The following is a 22,784-nucleotide window of genomic DNA, read 5'->3' on the forward strand; positions in this document are numbered from 1 at the left end:
TAAGGTTTTGAGATCGGGGGATTGTTTGCATGACCCGAAGTCTATTTATTAAGTAAATTGATTTAATTGAAATGCCTTGCAAATTTTGTAAAAATAATAAGCAGTTTTTTGCATATGTTTAATTATTGTAGTAATCAAATATATAAGAATACAGATAAATATTACTGTGCGTCATTTATTATTTAAAAAAAAATTATCGACATTTCCTGTCGCAACCCTAGCAGTGGCAAATTCGTGGCAAATAATGTTTCTAAAATCAAAGATTGTAGGTATATTTTAATTGAGACCGCAGGCTTCATGTGATTAGGGTTGCCGATATTAATTATTTTAATCTACATATTTTTGAACAATATATTCCGGATTACAATACAAACCCTAAACTATAGACAAACTACAATTAATGCTTAAATACATCAACTGAACTTATTTAACAATATCACTTAACTTTATCACAAAATTTTCATAAAATATCAATAACCGTAATGGCCGCAATGCATGGAATTTGACCTTCTTCTTTTTATTACTAAACTAGTTGCTACAGGCGTCTCCGTCCGCGCCGAATTAAAAAAAAACTTAATGAGTAGCCTATGTGTTCTTCCCTACTATGTTCTACATTTATGACAAATTTCTACGAGATCCATGCAGCTAATCCGGAGATACCTTCTAACATCCATCCATCCAACCATCGAAACTTTCGTATTTTCGTTTCTTAGTAAGACTAGCTGTCACCCGCGACATCGTCCGTGGGGAATTTCAAAAAACTTAATATGTTCCCCCCGTAGTTCTACATCTATGCCAAATTTCAAGATCCGTTTTGCCTGAAGATATGTAGTAACATATAACCATCAATCCATACATTCAAACATTCACATTTATAATATTAATAAGATTTATGTTTTCAATTGAAACCAAGTATTTTTAAAAGATCGCAACAATCATTTGCATTTCACGCTTCCTTGTTAACGTTTTTTGATTAATTTTCTGAGTACATTGTAATATGACTTCTTGATAATATGTTTATTTACACAACATAACCTTTATTATGCTCATGCTATGTATTGTTATCTCTTGTTTTTTCGAATGAAATGACAGAGATGAAATTATCTTGTGTTTAAAAAAAAATATTTGCTGTTCGTTAGTCTCGCTAAAACTCGAGAACGGCTGAACGGATTTATATTATCTTGGTTTAGAAATGTTCGTGGAGGTCTAGGATAGGTTTAAAAGGTGATAATAATACGAATAATTGCCAGGGAAATCCTAAAAACAGCCCTTTTCTTTTTCCCATATAAACGGCTGAATATATCTCGCTGAAAATTGATACATGAAACACATAGGTGTTCTTCCAGACTATGTTTTACAGTATTATGTTATGTTTAATTACGCGCGGACGTAGTCGCGGGCGGCAGCTAGTATTTTATGCAAATCTTTCGGCAATGGACACATAGTGTAATTTTAAATTAAGTTACTAACTAAAGATATTTTCGGCTCTTACTGCATAGGTCAATTTTCCCACGAAAAAGATTTTAATAAAAAAAATTAAAGTATTCATTTTAAATGTTTATAAATTAATGTGGAATGTAAAACATCGAAAATACCAATTACGCAAGTTTGTAATCGAATAAAGATACGAGTCTTTTAATCTCATTTTAGTACCAGGGTCGTATTCAAATAATAAATTATGTCGTAACATCGATTAAATGTAAATTCAAGTTAGCAATTTCTTTAAAATAATTGGTGTATATTTTTTACATACGAGAGAAATGTTTTTTCTAGGGTACATATATTTATGAATAGCTGTCGCCCGTGACTCCGACCGCGTAATTAATAAAAACATAATTAGTAGGTTATGTGTTTTTGTAGACTATTTTCTACATCTATGCAAAATTTCATTGAGATCCTTACAGCCGTTCTTCAAACAAACATCCATCCAAACATTCGCATTTATAATATTAGTAAGAAGTAAGATTTGCTTCTGGTAGTATATGCTTAGTGAGTTTACAAACTGGACAAGTTTATGTTCGTTCAGTATAGTATGACGTAAAGGTAAAGGTCAGGTGCACAGATTATAACATAATTATACTGTCTTATCGACGACATATTGACTTGGGGAATACATGGCGCTTTCCAAATCTGATAAAAGTCTATGACGCTCGGATTTTTTTATTTAAAAGTATAATATTATAAACATTTATTTTTTAAATATAGAACTGATTGACCACGATAACCGATTGATGTTAAGTTTTTGATTTTCCGGTGATAGACGCCAGCATAATTATATCTGATGTACGAATGGGTCGGCTCATCTGGTGAACCACCACGATCACACAGAAGACAGGCGTCAAGTGCAAGCAATTCCGCTTTTCCATTGATGAGTGTGGTGCCAGAGGCCTAATTTTAATCTTCTTTCCCTTCCCACTCTTTTCTTAGACAAGATGAGAAGGAGAAGTGGATATTTCGGAGAAGGTGATGCATAGGAAGGGGAAACATTCTCTTTCTGAGCGTCACCTCCTCCGCCGTTTAAAGGTAGGCAACGCATCTGCAATATGGGATGTCTATGGACAGGCTTCGTTATTTCGGCGAATCAAGATGTCCGCTTGCTTGTTTGCCATCTAATAGTGTGAAAAAACATATTAACTATACATATGTAAATTTAGCTATAGACCGCGACTCCGTCCCCGCGGAATTAAAAAAAAACTTAATTAGTATTATAGCATATGTGTTCTTCCAGGCTATGTCCTATATCCGTTCAGCTGTTCTGGAGATACCTACAAATATACATTCATCCATCCATCCAAACATGCATTTATAATATTAGTAATATTTGTAAGAATTTAATAATTCTGAGTTTGACAAGTTCATTGAAAACTAGGTAAAAATTGGGTTGATCATTAATTATAATATAATAGATTATATCTTTACGATTAAATAGGTATTCCGAATGAAGTCATTAGGGGAATACCCGTTTGCTAACGCTATGTCAATAAAGGCGAGCGATCATTCGATTCCTTTTGAGTTTTTGCTACTAAACTCTTTATCTTAATAGTCAGTGGGAGTATCCTAATGACGTCATTTTTCTCGAGTGTTTTGTTTAGGCATACGTTGGTTTTACCTGAATTGTTTTTTTAGAACAAAATTGTGCTAAAAATATATTATGGATATCAAAGAATGATTAACCGTAGATTTCTGGGACCAAAATCCTCTGATTAAAATATGTTATCTCTGTATTGTTAAAGATAATGGCACGGAAGAAGATATATATTATACAGATTTTTCGGTCTTAGAAACCGACAGTAAATTGTTACATATATTTTGTTCTTTATTTGTATGACTGAGCAACAACTTTTTAGCAAGGTAATGTTTTTGGCGCGTAAAACACTTGACTTGTAATCTACGGGTCCTGGGTTCGAATCCCGCAATGTACCAGTGTTTTTCGATTTACATATATACATTTATATGACGTTCTTATGATGAAGGGAAACATCGTGATTCAACTGGAAGATATCAGCAAAAATAAATAAAAACATATGTGTGAATTTCTCGCCTCCTGTCAGGTTCCGACTCTTACAAGGGCGAAAAGTGGATTGCAGAAGTTCGTTTAGCCAAATGGTAGTTCGTGGTCTCTGCGTACCCCTCTGGGTTACAGGCGTGAGGTATATTTGTATACTAAATATTTATTAAATAGAGCTAGACTAAAAGAAAATAAAGTCGCATTAAGGTCGCAGCTTGAGTGATGTTTTTCTTTTTATTATACTAAGTTTTTCTTTTAGATCTGGTTTTAAACAAGAGACGTAGTTTTTTCTAAAACCTTTTTTTCCACTTAAAGCTAATCTTAATGTCTAGTGTCAGTTATGTCTAACGAAGCGTTAAACATTTATAGATGCCCCTTTTAACTTAACGAGTGAAAACTATTTTTATTATTCATGTTAATATGTTTAGCTAAAATTGTATTTTACTGTTTTTATTAAGGAATCCCCTTCAAACAGAGAATATAAGTAAATATAAGTATCGTAAAATGCACTTAGATTTTTTTATCTTTCGATTTATATATTATCTTAAGGTGAAAATGAAGTAATAAATAGTTTAAATCACATTTTTTGAAGTTATGTTATAATTGTTTGAAGCGCCAATAGTCTAATGGTTAAAGGTACGGATTTCCGATCATGTGATAGTAGGTGCGCATCGCCATTCGACTATTGTAAAACGCCTATCACAAGCCTAGAACTTAATTGAAATGGTATAATTTCAATTATTAAACTAAAATTTGCTAATATTTTTAATTAAAAAATCTACAAATTAAAAAAAAAAATGTTGCAGAACAAACGCGGTGTTGCGGGTCGACATTCAGATAGACAGAAAAAATAAAAAAAATTAATCTTGTGTACGAAACATGATTTTTTTATATAACGTACAGACACTACAATTCTTTTTATGTTTAGAAGTAACTTAATGGGTGGGAATATGACATATTTGGAAGTTTCTGCAACATTCGTGCAGAAATATGTAAAGATGTGAAAAAATTCTCGAAAGTCAATAATTTTGTTTAATATGAAATTTTTATTGCCTAGCAACGGTCATTTTGATGTTTATGTTTTGCACTCATTGGGGAATTCCTCTGCAGATTAATAAAGTTTTTTATTAATATTGCGACACATTCACTTGCGATTGATGTTGAAATGGAATTACCAGATTATTTAATTTATAATTTGGTATTACCGATTCTTTTTATGAACAATGCCTAAGTAAGCTATGAAAATATGTGTTTGCATAAGACTAGCTGTAGCCCGCAACTCCGTCTACGTGTATTAAAAACAAACACTTAGTAGCTTGTATGCCAAATTTTAACGAGATTCGTAAAGACGAACTGGAGATACCTTCAAACATCCATCTATCGATCTAAACATTCGCATACCATTAGTAAGATTTGTCTGTAATGTTTGATAGTAAGGGTTGTCAAAAATTTTGCTTTACAATATTGCTTTTAAATATAATAAGTCACATTCCGTCACATCAGTCACACCAGAATTACATCAAGATACCGGAATTTATCGGTATGTCAATTGTTGAATAAAAAATATGTTTTTTTTCTTAATAAGTGATTCGTGCTTCACTTTGCATTCAGGATGCGGGCTTACTTTATCCGGGAACTTCACCGCTCACTAGTCGACCTTGTAAATATGTCGTGCAATTCCATACCACGTAAAACCACAATTATTGCGAGTTTTCACTGTCAAAAAACTCGTAATAAACATGTTGTGATACCCCTTACCTAGGAATTTCGAGACCGAGATTTTGGTCTCAGAAACCCACTGTTATTGTGGGAAAAATGAATGATAACACGTCTCAATAAAGGTTTTACGTTAGTGGAATTTATTGGTTACAAATCTTTTGATATAGTATATTTCATTTAATCGTCCCTTAGTGTAGATTTAATATGAGTTATCTACATAATGGGACAGCAAAAATAATACGACTTTAGTAGCTGCAATGATTCATCTTTATGTATTTTGAAGGTATCTTAAGGTTATGAACAATGTGTTGACACCTATAAAGAAAAACCCCCGAGTACTGATATTAGCATATTTTCACGTGTTTCCCGACATGGGAAATGAAACTCGTTTCCTTTGTCTCATTATAACTGTTTGTTTACATACAGAAAAAATCCCTGAGCATTAAGCAATTCTTTTTCAATTCTTATTAATATTTAACTCTGGTACTTGACTTTAAACTATACGGGACTATCTTACTAATATTATAAATGCGAATGTTTAGATGGATGTGTGTATGGGTGTTTGTTAGGAGGTATTTCCAGAACGACTGCAGGGATCTCGCTGAAATTTTGTATGTAGCCTGGAAGAGCACATAGCCTACTAATTAAGTTTTTTAATTCCCCGCGGACGGAGTCGTGGGCGACAGCTAGTTTATATAAATAATGTATCATAACCATCTGCAAGAGAACTGTTGCCACTATATTTCTCAGGAAAGCAATTATAAGGTGGCAAACGAGCAAAAGTCAACTGAATTCACCGACTTAGTGAAGCGACCGCTGTCCATAGTCACGTTGCCTACCTTTAATCGAAAGAGAAGGGCACGCTAGGGGACGGAATGAATGCCAACTCAATATTATTTCCTTATAAACCTATGCTGCATTTATTTGAAATCTGTTAAGCTTTATCACAGCGCAAAATCTTTCTTAGGTTGGTGTTAACAAAAGTAGAGGAAGACCGTAGTATGGATGGATTTTGTGGTAGAAAATATGCGTAGGAAAGCAATCAATTCAGATATAACGAGAGATGTATGGATGATGAACTTGATTGAACGATGACTAGTAAACATAAACACGTAATAAAGTAACCATGACCGAAGATCCGTTAAAAGCATAGATAATGTCATTGCTAAATTCCGTATTATTGATTATATTCACGGTCGAAACGATGTTGTTACTGTGTTTACATTACCGAAACACATGTACAAAAACATATTGTTATCATAGTTATTTCAAGGAAAATGAGAGAGACGGGAATAGATTTTATACAATGTCTGTAGAAACTTATTAAGGCGGTTAATAATTGATTTTGTTACAACCTTTATTTATCAATGTTTCTAATTTCGTTGGAATCAACATTTTTTTTATATCATAAGGTGGCAAAGGAGCGAGCGGCCACCAGAAATCGCTAAAATAGCGAAGTGGCCGTTGCCCATAGACATACGCAGTTGCATATGCGTTGCCTACTTTTAATCGACGGAGGAGAGGACGCACAGAAAGAAAAAACGTTTCTGAATGTCAGTAGACAATGATATGTTATCCAAATCGTAATAATCTCTTTGTTCTTAAAATGTATAACCATTGGTTTCTGAGACTTAAATTTCTTTATAAAACATATCGTCATCCCTGTCATTATCTTTGACAAAACAGAGATAACAATATATTTTAAACGGGAATATAAACCCAGTTGGAAAATTATTAATAGTCCTGTAAATTATGGTGAGATTTAGAAATCTTAACACTACAATTCTATCAGAATGGTCACACAAATTGCCACTAGACCAGTCTTTCCCAAAGTGGGCGATAACACCCCCTTGGAGGCGCTGCAGGTTTCAAACTGCGGGTTATAGTAAAAGTTTCGTTTAGAATTCTACGTTAATATACATATATAGGTCACAATAATTAATTAATTTAATTTGAAGTTATAGTGGTTTTTAAATATGTGAAAATATGGGGGCGGTAAAAAAATATTTATTCTCGAAGTGGGCAGGAGACAAAATAAGTTTGGGAACCACTGCACTAGACTATTGCCGTATGTAATTATCGTTAAAACAAGTATTGAAATTATGAAAGGCGAGTTATAGATACATTTTATTTGACATTAATCTTAACGAATGACAACAGAATAAATATCTGCTTTCTAAACAAGTCATACTGGATATAGCAAATTTTGTCTCGCCTTAATTATGCTTATTAATATTTAGAAAATCTTATCGATCTCATTATTTTAGGTATTTAATATTGCAACATTTTTATTTTAAGTTAATGTTATAAATGCGAATGTTTAGATGGATGGATGTTTGTTTGAACGTATCTTCAAAACGGCTCAACGGATCTTGCTGTAATTTGGCATACATATAGAATATACTCTGGAAGAACACAACTTCTACTTATTTTTTTTAATTCCGCTCGGACGAAATCGCGGGCGACAGCTAGTATTTTTATACACGAATTTCTGCAATGGAAATACGCTCTTTGGTGTTAATTCTCCAAACAAGCATTATTTAGTGTTTGAGACTTCGATTACAGTTTTGGAAGCACATTTTATGATTAAAGAGGATCGAAATTAGTTTTTATTTTTATAATATTTTATTATAATCACGTATATAATGATGTCGAAAGGTTATGTCTAAAGAAACTTACCAAAGACTTCAATAAACCGTGAATTTCCACTGCCGAGACACTTGTATTGTTACATATTGCTGTCTCTTTTTTGTCAAAGAAAATGATAGGGATGGTAATATGATTTCACAACAGTGCTTTGATAGTCGAAATCCACAGTCAAATGTAAGAGTACAAATCTTATTACATAACTTTACTAACGTATTTCTAGCGATATGGACATTATTATTAATATTTTGCAAGTATTTATTCATGTTGGCACTAAAGAGTTCTATGTTTTACGATGAGTTTAAGTCTATGGCAGTAAAATGAAAACCCATAAAGATAAGCCCAGAGACAATGTACGGCCATCTTTAAAATATTCGCAACCACTTATCACGTTTTGAAGGAATTTATGCGATGTAACAGAATTACAGGGATTTATTACGATAACAAAATACTTTACATTTTAACAGTGTTGCGAGAAAGGCGACGCTATCTTTTTAATTTTTTTATATCATTTCGCACTGCATTGACTGCAAGGCTTTTGGCCAAATTACGTTTGTAGGATGTTATAGTTCATTCTTTTTCATTATTATTATCGTTTATAAATAACAAAATGCATCTAGGTAAAATTAAAAAATTTCATTGCTCATTTGACGTAGTATAGAATGTAGTTCGAGAATCCTATCAAAATAAATAAAATAAATTTCATAAATCCTCGCTATTGTCGACGATAAAGTCTTCTTTTCTATAAAAAAGTTCACTTCTAGATTGAATAGTGACTAAAATCCTATCTGAGGGCGTGTCTAATCTATGTCAGCTTACGATGCTTTTCAATTGTTTGCAATCAAAGATTAGGTAGACTTCTAAAAGCGTTCTTGTGGGTCTATTACGTAATCTTGCAAACAGTAAATACTTCTAGGCTCTACCAAAGGCAATGCTTTATGAAACTTTGGACTTTGCGCTGTAATCGTCGTCTGCGACTCGCACTTATAAGAAATGTACTAAGTAAATGATTAGTCATCAAATAAAATCCCCGTAAGCAAATATAACATCTCAATGACAGTAAATATACCCTTTTGTTTCACAAGAATATGTTAGAAGCCGCAAAATGTATTAAACGATTCAAATTTTATGGCAGCTCGAGTGTTGGCGCTGCGCAAAACTGTGTTGTGCACAACAAAGCTGCAGTGTCTCATGTGAAATTAAACATGGACGAGTCCGGAACAGCATTAACTGCTGCACGAATGGTTCTCTGGATCAGCGCAATACTTCAATCATACAGAGGACAAGCGTAAATTGGAAGTGTTTCCGTGTTTTCTCTAGGACGTATCTCCAAAACGTTTCAACGGATATCAATTAAGTTTGGCACAGTCTGGAATAACAGATGAGCTACTTTAATATGTTTTGTAGCCCGCAGACGGAGTCGCGGGCGACAGCTACTCTTACAAAAATCGCGAGCCTCCATAAAGTATGGATAGTAAACTCGTTTGCGAGAAGAGTTCAAAGTTGCACAATTTTGTACCCGATGTTCGCGGTGATAAATTGTTGAGAAACATGTTCGTAGTGTCAGGTCAATTGTACTATTATGTAGCAATGATCTTTATTTACATATTAGGAAGAATTAAAAGTATTAGGTAACATATTTTTAAGTATATAAGTATAGAAAGATATCGAAAATTATTTGCAAAGAACACTTTAAGTCACAATCTGATTTCCCCAATCAATAGACGATTCAATTGTTATTATTATGTACAAGTAATTCATTGGTAAAGATAAGGAACGTTAAGTGTTTGTAAATATAGAAATTTAATTTCTTTATAATTATGCAATTGCAATATACTGTTTAAACCGAGCAATTTTTTTATTGTTCGGTTCAAACCTTCTTGGTACTTATTTATTTTATCGTCATTTGATAATATTGATCTTGCTTGTCTCTGTAAAGTCTATAAATCTTGCAATTTAGTTAACAATGTAAATATTCATGCAATCGATTTTGTTATTTTTATTTCACGACTCGATGACATTGTTTATTGATAATGAATATTGTTTCGTGACATATCGATTTATCGTCATAGTTATAGTGCGACTAACTTATCTGACCCGGTAGGAATAAATGATACTAAATTTCAATATGAAAAAATATCATACTATAACTGTCTTGTCTTTTACTATACCTAATAAATTTATTTTCTATGCCTATGTCGGTTCTACATTTTTTATGAAAGAACTATTGCCCGACAAGGATATCTGATCCGTTGGGCATAAGGTAAACTAAATCACAAGACAAAGACAGCCCATGCAGGTTTTACATATTTTACGACAGCACTAATCGTGACAACAGCGCCTCGCAGCGGGCCAGATAACTTTATCGTTCTATAGTTCCGAATATCCGCAACAGCGTGGGGCAAGGCCGCTAAGATGCGTTGTAAGTGATAGTACCCCGGTGGTCATTCAGTAAACCATCAACCTGCATCGTTAACACACGAGCGGATTATTAATAAAAAACCGCGTGTGTTCGAAATTATTTTTAATTAGTTAATTATTTTTTTAATTTAATACTTTTTAATATTAGCCTGCCTGTGATATTTATTGTTGTTATTTAGAAGTTGTGATATTATTTTAATTTGGATTTTATTTAATTTGGTAAGTGTTTTTTAAGTTCTTTTTTATTTTAATTTAATTTAATATTTTTATACTGTAACTTCATTACTATATGAATTTTAAAAACGTAAAAAAAAACAAAAATAGTATGTTCTTGATTTTTATTTATTATTATTATTATTGATAAGTATGAAATTACGCTCACTAATATTCTTGAATTTTATTCCTCTGTTATACCAAACTTTAAAAAAGGATAAAAAGGACTTTAAAAATTGTAAAAGGAACATTTCTTTAATTAAATAATGCATGCAAAGTCAATCAATCCAACAGGACTTTAATAAAAGCCTAACTACCCCTTACGAGCTACAACAAAAATTGCTATTTGGGTACGTAACTTAAATTTAAATTCAAGTATTTTTTTAAATAAATAAATGCATGACTTAACTCTTGCTCAATCTGACCTCTTTGGTATAATATTTATACTTGTACTTAAAACTGCTCCGAGTACTCTAAAATACTTTAAGTTTGTAATAGGGCTGGCAAAATTTATAATTGCTAATTTAAAGTTTACCTTTAATTTTTAATTTTAAAATTTAATTATTGAATAAATTAAATTATTTTCAATTATCAATAGAAATACTACATGTTAATAATCGTGACTGAATTATGAATAATTAATCAAAACGTTCCATTATTTACAAGGTTAGTTACACTATATTTTATACACGGTTTTTCTTGTGATATTTTAAAATGATGTTTTAAAAAAAAGCGGATTTTACAAATTTAAGTAGATGATAAAGAATTTTATTAAATATTTTTTTAAATATGAATCAGAATAAGTTAGATATACATAAAGTAATTTATGTAAAAAATAATAATCATTTGATCAAATTCGTCTCAATTAGTGCAATTAAAAACAATACATAAAAATAACTTTATTATTGAAAATATTTTTATTGCACAGTTTAAAAATGTAATACGAACATATTAAACTGCGTATTTTTGATAAAGCTTAGTTACATACACTAAAAACTTTTTTTGACAGCCCTGAAGTTAAGTTTGCGTTGCCTAACTCTAAGTTGCATGTCACCTTGACCTCTCATCTCATTGTTAATGTAAGCGCAATAATATAATAAGATTAATACAAGATTACACTAATAATATACAATCGTAAGGCAATGTTGCTAAGAGGGATTATATTTATAGTTTTGCGCGGGGAAAAACACGGCAATCCCATGCCAGTGACCTAAAGATCTGGCGTCAGATTGGGACTTAGAGATATATTAGTAATTCCAATTAACTTAAATTCGTCTCGCCGTTAAGCATTACAGCTTGGCGAGATAAAATTCTTTGTGAAATCTTTTGTATGAAAAAAATAAATAAATAAAAAAAAAAAAAAAGTTACATTGGCTCAGGGGTTAAAGCACTTGACTTGCAATCTGCAGTTCCTAGGTTCGAATCCCGTCATGTACCAATGTACATTTAACCGACGTTCTTACGGTAAAAGAAAACATCGTGATGCAACCTGCACATATCTGTAGAAATTCAAAGATATGTATGCAGTCCACCAACCCGCATTTGGCCAGCGTGGTTGACTATGGCCTAATCACCCTTAACTTAGGGTAGACTCCGAGCCTATGATGATAGTTACATTTAATTTAAAATATTATAATGTTTTAAAGTAGTGATATTTTTATTAGCTTTATAAAAGAGTAAACTTCATGTTGCATAAAGAAGTTTCTTAATTCGTTTTGTGTACTTCCATTAAATGACATATAAGTATTTGTTGTGTTTTCAATTGATTACATATTACGTTAAAATTAGGAACCGCTCTAAAGAAGTAGCGAAAGTTAACCAGAACCAAACGCGAAAGAGGTTAAAACATAGCTTAAAGTTTCCGCCTAGCAACTAAATGGTTCGCTGGATGGTTCGGCTTCGGTTACCTTTCTCCAGCAGTATGCAGAATTATCTTACAGATATTATATATGCGATTGTTTGGATGGATAGATGGATGTATGTTTGTTTGAACATATCTACAAAACATCTGAACGGATCTCGATGAAATTTGGCATACATAGAGAACATAGTCTGTAAGAACTCATAGGTTAATAATTTTGATTTTTTTTTTATTTCCGGGAGGACGTAATTGCGGGCGACCGCTAGTAGTAAATAAAAAAAATGAAATGGGGAAAACTAAGGTGGTTTATTGTCACAGGGGACGGCCCGGGAAACCTGTGGGGCAATCCAAAGCACCGGACTCATGTGTCCAAGCAAGTTTATAGTTGCGCGAAATATATGCAATGGTGCCTACTGCAAATACTTTAACGTGATTAACTCGATAAAAAAATATGGCATGAATTACTTAAAAAAAATAAGACAATGGGTTTATACCTGACAAGTAATAACTTATATTTAATTAAGAAAATGTTTTTTCATGTTTCAATAAAAAATAATATATTTTTCATTAATTTTAATTTCGGCTCTATAAACATGTTTGAAATATTATGGCGCTATGAACTATTGATCGAACATTGTTTAAAATTCGAACATTATTCAAAATCAAAGATTTTTTTTTAATTTTATGTCTGGCTTAGTTTATCTCAGTACAGTAGGACAGTAGCACTGGATTGGGACGGACTGTTTTTGCTGGTTAGCCTCAGTTAATGTTTACATTATGTATGCGTTGATTTTGTACGTTACTGTTTTACTATACTGGCATAATGTAAACGAAGCATTATTGTGTCAAACACAAAACATCACTTCGTGTAATTTCCGTTCCAAAAGAGTAAAACTTTTTTATTTTCGTATTAGCATACTGATACATATATTAAAAGATGATTTTTTAATGAAATCTGTTTTTGCATTTGATTAACATATTTATAACCAAAGTTTCATCATATTAATATTGTGCAAAGGCAAAAACACGTGAGTATATATGATGAACGCACAATGATAGGAAATAGTTAAGATTTCCTTCATCAAGACACGTGCCAGTCTAATGAGTTTACGAACTTTTAATTGTTATAACATTACGCGGTCATTGGCATAATTAATCTTGTGAGCCGTTAATATCTCAATTAAAGTTTAAACGCAATGGAATTGCCCATTAAAAAGTTATTTCCACTCGGGAAAAGGCATCTGAAAAACATTCATTATTATCAGCTCACTATATGTCCACACCGAGGGGCTCAGAGCCTACCCTAAGTTAGGGGTGACTAGGCCATAGTCAACCACGCTGGCCATGTGCGGGTTGATTGCCTTCACACTTTCTTTGAAATTATATGTGCAGGTTGCATCACGATGTTTTCCTTCACTGTAAGAACGTCGGATAAATGTACATATGTATATCGGAAAACGAAAAACACATTAGTACATGGCGGGATTCGAACCCAGGACCAGCATATTGCATGTTAAGTGTTTGACCCCTGAGCCACCGTCACTCTGGAAAAAGGTTTGGTCTGGTAGGTTTGTGATCATTTCTCATCAATCAATTTAGAAAAAAATTATTAAAAAAAACTATATTGTCACATGATTTCATTTATTTAAAAAAAATCTACCATAACGCCTTATTTGTAATGCTTCGACACTCGCGTCTGATTATATCATTTAAATCGACCATTCACTTGACCATTTCAAGGGCTAAATCCGTAACATCTGTCACTGACTGTTGAATTGTAAACAAGAGAATGTAGTCAAGGATATTTTTTTCCTAACCGTAGCGGTGCAATGTCATTTGATGCGTACAATAATTATAGTCAACAGGCAGTCGCCCGCGACTCCGTTCGCGTGGGAATAAAAAAAAACATAATGATAAGCCTATGTGTCCTTCCAGATTATGTTCTATATTTATGGCAAATTTTATTGCAGCCGTTCTAGAGATACCTTCAAACATCCGTCCATCTTAACATAGGCATTTATAATATTCTTACGGATAATTCTGTAAGATTGTGTATAAGACCTAGACATAGAAAATTATATAAATGAAAAAATGACATATTAGCTACAGTACAAAGAGCATCTTGTGATATTTTTTGCCGTTGACAGGGTGGCGTTAGTGAGCTGTCATAATTTAGTTAGACTTATGACCACCGATGCAAATAGCCTTGTCAGGACACACAGAACACAGTTTTGGTTTTCTCCAGTACGTTAATTTATACGTCATTTCGTTTTTATAATAATAAAAAAACTACGAGAGGAATTTCATTGTTCTTGTTCACTTTGCATTACAGTTTCGTAATAATTTTTGAAATATTTTAATTAAGAAATGCTAATTGAAAATGGTACAATATCTTTGACATTATTTAAAAATCCTCGCGCCATTTTATAAGTTTATCACGTGTTTAAAATACGTCATTGACACTAATGTCATTTATATATCGGTTACATTATACATAAGACATTAAAATTCTAATTTGACGAATTAAAAAAATCTTGTGTTCATCTCAATACAATGTTTAATAAAATAAATATTAACGGATACAAATCCGAGAGTAAGGCAGTTCTCGGGTGTGTTTCATGGTTTGAACACATGGTACTTATATGTCTACACTAACTAATTCGACAAACTAAGTTGCCCTGGGGGTTGCACAAAGTGCATTCGCTCCGGAACGATTCTACAATGAACTTCAAAAATGAACTGACAATAGCTTTCGATGTTTCACGTGATTGTCGCGTGTCACTCCCATACATTTTTGAAGATGGCTATGACATTGCTTTCAAGCGAATGCATTTTGTCTAACCCTACAGGTATGTGAAAGTACAATTAAAGCAGATATAATAGTTAATAGGCATCGAAAAATTAATCTCGAAAAAATTCCTTAAGATCGTTATATAGTCAAACAAGGATATTGAAGCCGGTAAGAGGGGCGCTACTGTCGCGGTTATTTCTATCAGAAAATATGTAAAACCTACATGGGTATAGGAAATGACTTAACATAAAAAACATAACAAGACATCTAAAGTACGAAAATGAACTTTTGACACTTTTTGACGTTGACAGAGGGGCGCCTAGTGAGCTGTCATAAATTAGTTTGACTGATGCTCACCGGTTCCGATATGCTTGTCTCTAGGTCTCCCGTCTTATTATGTCTCTACTGTCATCTTCGCAATACAAATATGCTTCTTCTTCAAGAATGTTTTCAATAAAATATACCCAAATCACCGAGGCATACTAATTTCAATTTATCATAATTCATAACCTCCTTTAAAGCTAAAATTTTCTACAAGGTTTCTACTCCCATCATTTAGTCACGTCAAGCAAAGGTCACATTATACATATAGTTCCTCTTCGTATCAATAGTATAGTAACAATAAAACATTATGCTAATTCTTAGTCAATAATTAACCATGAACGATGACGTCACGAAATGAGATAATCGAATTTAATAGAGTAGCATCATAGTAATATAACTATTTGCTAATATTTAATCAAGTACAGGATGTTCCATGGTTTACTAACGAAACAACGAATAAAATAGTGACATCTCTATTTTTATCTTTGAAAAAACTGAGACAACAATAATTTTATCGATATATCAGTAATGGAAACCACGGGTTTGATATATTTTTATCATGAGCTTCTACTGCTGTATAGTAACGAATCAAAATTCTCTAGACATTGTATGTATTTCATTATTATAATCTTACTAATATTATAAATGCGAATGTTTAGATGGATGGATGTTTGTTAGATGTTATCTTCAAATGGGCTGCATGAATCTCAATGTAATTTGGCATAGATATAGAACATAGTCTGGAAGAACACATAGGCTATTTATTAAGTTTTTAATTTCGCGCACTCGGAGTCGCGGGCGATGGCTAGTTATTGCATAATCTTGCAACATTTGTTTTACACCTGGATTCCTAACATAGTTTCGATACTAAAATACCGTGGTAAAACATTGTGGTTTTCGTCTATCGTAATATCGCGAACCATCGAACACATCGCCAATTTCAGGTGGGATCGTGTGATGAAGCGCTTGTTTATTTATCTTATCTTACTAATATTATAAATGCGAATGTTTATATGGATGGATGGATAATTGAATATTTATTTGTAGATATCTCCAGAACAGCTGAACGGACCTCTATGAAATTTGGTAAACATAAAGAACATAGTCTGGAAGAATACATAGGCTGCTTATTGTGTTTTTTTTAAACCTCCACGGACGGAGTCGCGAGCGTCAGCTAGTTTATATTAAAAAGAAACGTAATATTTGAATTTGGAAACAAAGTGAAATACTAGTTGAAAATAGAATTGCATAACCTTCACAAATGGACACTACAAAGGATTTAATTTAAACCTTTGTTCCAATGGCTACTGTTTTATTTTGAAAACATATAGGAAAAAACTATGACTAATGTAATCAAAAGCCGTGCCTTGCATTCTCAGTTACAAGGTCACCCTTAATGAAGGTTCGAGTTTCGACATAATCGTGGAGGAAAATTGTTGATCTCATTTTGTTTTTAATGTCATTTCCATTCAACCTTTTTCGTGAGACCCTTTTTTACAGGTAAGCGTTGTGAAAAAGTTTTTACGAATACATTTTGGAACGAAAATGTATGTGGTATTTGCTAATTTACTTGAATTTAAAACGAAAAATATTCAAAATAAGTTAACTGAAGATGTAAATACATACAATCATAAACGATTTTTCACGAATTCACTAGCTGTCGCACGCGACTCCGTTTGCACGGAATTAAAGACCATATTTCATCAAGATCTGTTGAGCAGTTCCGGAGATACTCGTACCTTCAAACAAACATCCATCCATCCATCAAAACATTTGCATGTATAATATTAGTACGATAGGAAGAAATATAGAAATTTATTTTAATTTATAACAAGACGAAGGTTAATTAGTAATTTATTGCTTCACTTAAAGATCAAGTAAATAATCGAAAAACAATATAAAATTCGTAACAAAGTAATCTGTACTCCCAAATACTGCACAGAGCATTGCATTGCACAGAGCACCTTTCTCTAAGCTGCGTTAGAAAGCAAGGACGAGTGAGTGTTGTGTAGCCCCAATTCTTACGACACAGAGATAAACTGCGTATACACTGAATTAAAATGATTCCTCGTTGCCAGCTATGTACAACTCGTATATTTTTGTATTGTCTATTGTAAGACATAGGTTAGGTATATACTTTTGTTGCTAAGCTGAGTTCTTAGGCATATAGTTGCCAATCGTATATAGACAAGGATATTTCTAATGTGCCTAATGAGGGATCGTTAGTTTGACAATTCATTAGTGATGGGTTGATTAAAGTCGGTTATGACTCATTCCGATTTTCAATGGTTGTTTTCCGTCCGTAAAGTACAATATTAATCCTCATACAAATTTAATTCGATACTTCATGAGCGTTAGTTGTGTTGTTTCATGTTTGGATGAATAGATGGATTTGGTCGGCATGGATCTTGCTGAAATTTGGCATAGATGTAAAACATAGTCTGGCAGAACACATATGCTACTAATTATTTTTTTTTATTGGGATGGAGTCCCGTGTGACACCTTGTGTTAATATAAATATAAGTTATTGATATATTATAAATTATATTCCCCGTATTTAAATAACGACAATAATTGCCTTGTATAAAAACAATTACATTTGGTAAAAATGCGAGACATAACTATGCGTTGTCATTGACATAGATTCAAGTTTGTCGTTATGATTTACAACCAATGCCGTTGTAGTATTCTGGATACTGCTAACGATAGTAAAGCGATGCTAATGCGATATTGGTGGGGTGTTGAAAAATATTTTTGTATGCCTAGGAGTTTCCTTCTGATTGTGCAACAATTGTGCAAACCAAAAGACGTATTACAAAATCTGACCAAATTATTTCCCATAAAACTTAATATTATTAAAATAAATCAACACTGCCTCTGCTTAATAGTAAAGTATACTTTTTATTTTTTATTATTATAATATTATTCAATGTCGTATTTCCTTTAAATTTTTGAAAATACATAACATTTTAATTAAAACAATTAAATCAAAAACTATTAATTTAACAAATTAAAAAGTTGTCTCGTAGCTATATTGCATTTATTTATCAGAATAAGTCCAGAGGTCATTCAACGGAACGTTACGTCAGGCGCATCTCAATCATGTGACCGGTTTGTTTTGGTTCCACAAGTCTCGTTTGCACATCACGATACTTGATTTAAATTGAGAATACGTCATAGCTTAGTGATTAGAGTCCGCTGTTACTAACGGATCGTGGGTTCAATTCCGAACACGCAAAAATAATACGACATGAAACTATTTAAAAATTACATATTCGTATGACGAATTGTTTACTTTTGTAAATACGATGTTTCAAACCACAAAGGTTTGTGCTTTGAATGTTTTACTGTTATGTTAAGATCTTTAACAATATCGATGATATTAACCTATAGTTAATATAACTATTTTACATAACAAAATCGTTATTATGTGCCGGCCATATATTGCTTATGAAGACGCATTGTATACTTAGCTTTGAATTGCGTGGTAGGTAACAGTCACGGTTGGTACTACCTACACTGTTCCTATTTGTCACCAGCCAGGACTTAGGTTATCCTTAAAAATTACAATAAGATAACCAATTTTAAATGTACTTATATCTATTGAGATTGGAACAGTATTTATGATTATTTCTTTTAGCATCGTTGTTTTTACTATTTTAATTCTTAAAAAGTAATATTGTCACGTGGCCGTGAACGTGTTTCATGTGAGGTGGATTTTGAGCGTTAGTCGTAAACCTGTTAGAATTAGGGTAACAACATTTGAACATGTACTGGTACCGTGCAAACTGAATATGTACATTACAGCCTTGACTTGCTTTGCATTAATTACGTTTTTTTGCCTCCAGATTGCGTTAGGTTAGTTACTGAGATAATCTTTACTTACTATCTTCGTGTATTTGAAAAATATTAATTTATTATTTTAATTACAATTTTGGAATGTAAACAGAATACGGATGTATTGCCTTTAATATAAATATAATTAATCTCTTATTACTTTCATGTAACCTCAAGTATCATCTACACTAATAAGAGAACCAAATTAAGCAGATTTCAAAACCTTTTACACCATTAGAATGCTGCATTATTCGGGAGTAACATAAGCTATGATATTGCCTATGTTACGTATAAATTTGAAGTGATTCAAGTAAATTTGTCCTTAAATGTATATGTTATTCCAAACGTAGAGAAGTTATAAATTAAATAAACAAGACATAATACTTATAAAGTTTTAAATCTATAACATTTTTAATGTTGACGTTATATTTAGTTTATTTTAAAATACATAATACCTCGCAATCACAACGAAGTGAGTCACGTAAACACACAGAATCCTTTAAATCCCCGCGTACTTTTCTCTAGAATCGTGTCAGACTGTGTCAGACAGAAAAATGTTTGTTTTAAAAACGTGTTTTCGGTTCCGTTTTACATACGAACATATACTAGATATATGTGCTTAAAGCTTTCGTATGTGAGGTGATATCTAACCAAGCGGTGTTGTTTTAGGCGGTCATATTATATATATATATATATATATATATATATTTCATGAATACTTTTACACACCACACCACTAAACAAAAAAAAACTTCTTCGCTTGTTATCGTTTTAACTTTTTTAGCATAGAAAATAGGTGTTATTTTTTTAACATAAAGCTCAATGGTATGTTATATTTGTTGTTACTTGTCTGTTTTATTTACGTACCCGCGACTCCGTCCTTGGCGAATGAAAAACTTAATAAGAAGCCTATGTGTTCTTCCAAATTATGTTCTACATCTTTGCCAAATTTCACATGGATACCTTCTAACAAATATCCATTCATCTATCTAAACATACGCATTTATTAATGATTCCCAAAGAGGTCCAAGTTGCTCTTTGGGATCCCAAAGTGGTCTAGGTTGATTCCCCAGGGGTCCCAAAAGACCCCTTTTAACCCTTTACCCAAATTGAGAGTTCACATAAAGACACAACAGCGGGAGATTCAACGCAACTATTAAACTTTAAAAGGAATACGAGAAAAAAGGTTTAAAAATCTCCGATTCACATTTAAAAATGAGAATTAAATTTAATTGACTTTTTCGTTTAAAATTATTTTATTCTTTACATTGCAACAAAGGACGTAATAGACACAATAAGCGAGTTGTCTCCGTAAGTGCACTCAAGCGCCCTCTATCGCGCCGTCTTCTAACATTTTCATTAAAAATTTATTCTATTTTCTCGTGTTACCTCCTTCGCCTCTACTTACCGACTGCATTTTCTGCAAAGCTAAATTTCAGAGCAAGGTTTTTAGAAGATAAGCTTAAAATATTAAAAAAAAAGAATTGTTTAAATTTTAATAAATTTGAAGCTTAACAACATGAGCTATTTTTGCCTGTTTTTACGTTGTTGTTAGCTAAATTCATAGGCTGTATTCTATATAAATGGATAGACTATTTCATAGAAATGACAGCTTTTTCTTCGTTTCGATTTAGTCGCGCCTGTTGATGTTACGTGACAATTAATTCTTCCATATTATTAGTTTGAATCCCCACCACCACTACAAATCAACGCCAAAATGGTGAAAATCAAATAGGCACAAAACATTACGTCTTAAACCACGTCCATATATAAAAGTCAGTGTTCGTATTGTAAATTTATATATCCTAATCGGGACTGTCTTTCTCATTCTCTTTTTCTTTGAAAACAAAACAGAAAAACAATATGTTGCGCTTGGAATGGACTTTCAGCAATAGTAACCCATTTTTTATTGTTTTCTTAAATAAATAATGTAATTTATAAAACAATGATTTGTTACTTAATACATTCTAGAAAGAAGATGTTTTTATATCTTCTGAAACAATTATTACTTTTTAATTTTTACCCGAATTCAAAAAGAAGGTTTTTTTATATCATAAGGTGACAAACGAGCTGGCAGCCACTTGAAATCGCTGAAATAGCGAAGCGAACAATGCCCATAGACATCGCAATTGCGGCGCCAACATTTAATCAACGGTTAAGGTTATCAGTATTTTTTTTTATTATATTATATTTGTTTTGTTTCAGATTTACCATGATGTTTAGAACACAGTACGCAGTTTGCCTCTTGGTCGTGAGTCTTTCTGTTACTTGTGAGTATCGATTTTCTTACGTACTTTTATATTCTTGTGGGTCAAGGTTTTGTTTCATTGTTTTCTTAGCAAGCCTAATGAAACGTTTCTTTCAATGCATACTATTTTATACTATAAAAATAAAATAAAAAAAAGATATTGTTAGACAATAATTAGTTGTCTTTAGTTTAATTTTTTATGCGGCGATTAGATGATTAAACCTTGAAATACCGTTTGAATTTACTTCCGCGATTAGAATTAGTAGTTACTTACATTTTACTTAGTATTCATGTTTCATATTAAAGTAAGTAAAGTATTAGAGTAAGATGACCATGAGTTTGTCAACGGAGAATTTAAAAAAAAATACCCTAAGTTACTCCCGCACACATAAGCTACTTTCCAGTAAAAGTCCCGTCAAAATCGGTCCATGGTTTCCGAGATTAACCGGAACTAACATGAATTTGAAAACAGACAGACTAAAATTTTAAATATGTACATTTATAATATTTTTGGTGTTTTTAGGTATTAAATATAGACACGAAATTATGTATAAATATTATGATTATGTAATGTGTAAGTAAATAACAACAAAATCCTATTTTTAATATCACTTTGTTTATCCTTAAAACATAAAAAGTAATTACTTTTTGAGGACGAAATATTATATACTTAAGACGGACTTATTTATGACTCAATGTGCGTCCTTCTTTGATGCTGCTTTAATCCTTCTTTATAATAAAAGGAATTCAAGATAAAAGCGTATTATCAACACAATAATATTCCATCCCATAGACCGTATAACTGGCGGATTTGAGCGGGTATCTTATACTACATGGACAGTTGAAATGCACGCACGACTTACTAAAGTTGATACTTTATTTGCGATCCAATTTTATAAATAACCCTATTAATATTATAAATGCGAATGTTTGGATGGAAGGATGTCTGTTTAATAATATCCCCAGAACGGTTGAACGGATCCCGCTAAAATTTGGCATTGATGTAAAACATAATCTGGGAGAACACATAGGCTTCTATGTATTTTTTAATTCTGCACGGACGGAGTCGACAGCTAGTTTTCAGATATTGGCTTAAATCAAATTTTATCATTAACACAGATTTAAACAGATTGCAGTAAATATTGTGGTCTCTGTCTTTTTAAAGATAATTTGAGAGATAGCAATATGTATCATTGTAATCGATACCCGCAGTAAC

The 22,784-nt window shown here is 32.3% G+C and overlaps 1 protein-coding gene across 3 annotated transcripts in view; it reads left to right on the forward strand.

The window, feature by feature from the left end:
- LOC106118678 (laccase-4) overlaps window positions 1–22,784 on the forward strand; it is a 52,809-nt gene that overhangs the window by 23,537 nt on the left and 6,488 nt on the right. For 2 of the 3 annotated variants that reach the window (XM_013313389.1, XM_013313392.1), the window contains exon 2: window positions 21,526–21,590. In XM_013313389.1, coding sequence (XP_013168843.1) covers window positions 21,533–21,590 — 58 coding nt within the window. In that variant the 5' untranslated portion in view covers window positions 21,526–21,532. Of the gene's footprint in view, window positions 1–10,483; window positions 10,514–21,525; window positions 21,591–22,784 lie in introns of those variants that run through there. The other variant, XM_013313390.1, reaches the window with a different exon arrangement.

Source organism: Papilio xuthus, unplaced genomic scaffold (assembly GCF_000836235.2).
Source record: "Papilio xuthus unplaced genomic scaffold, Pxut_1.1 DF827570.1, whole genome shotgun sequence".
NCBI lineage: Eukaryota > Metazoa > Arthropoda > Insecta > Lepidoptera > Papilionidae > Papilio > Papilio xuthus.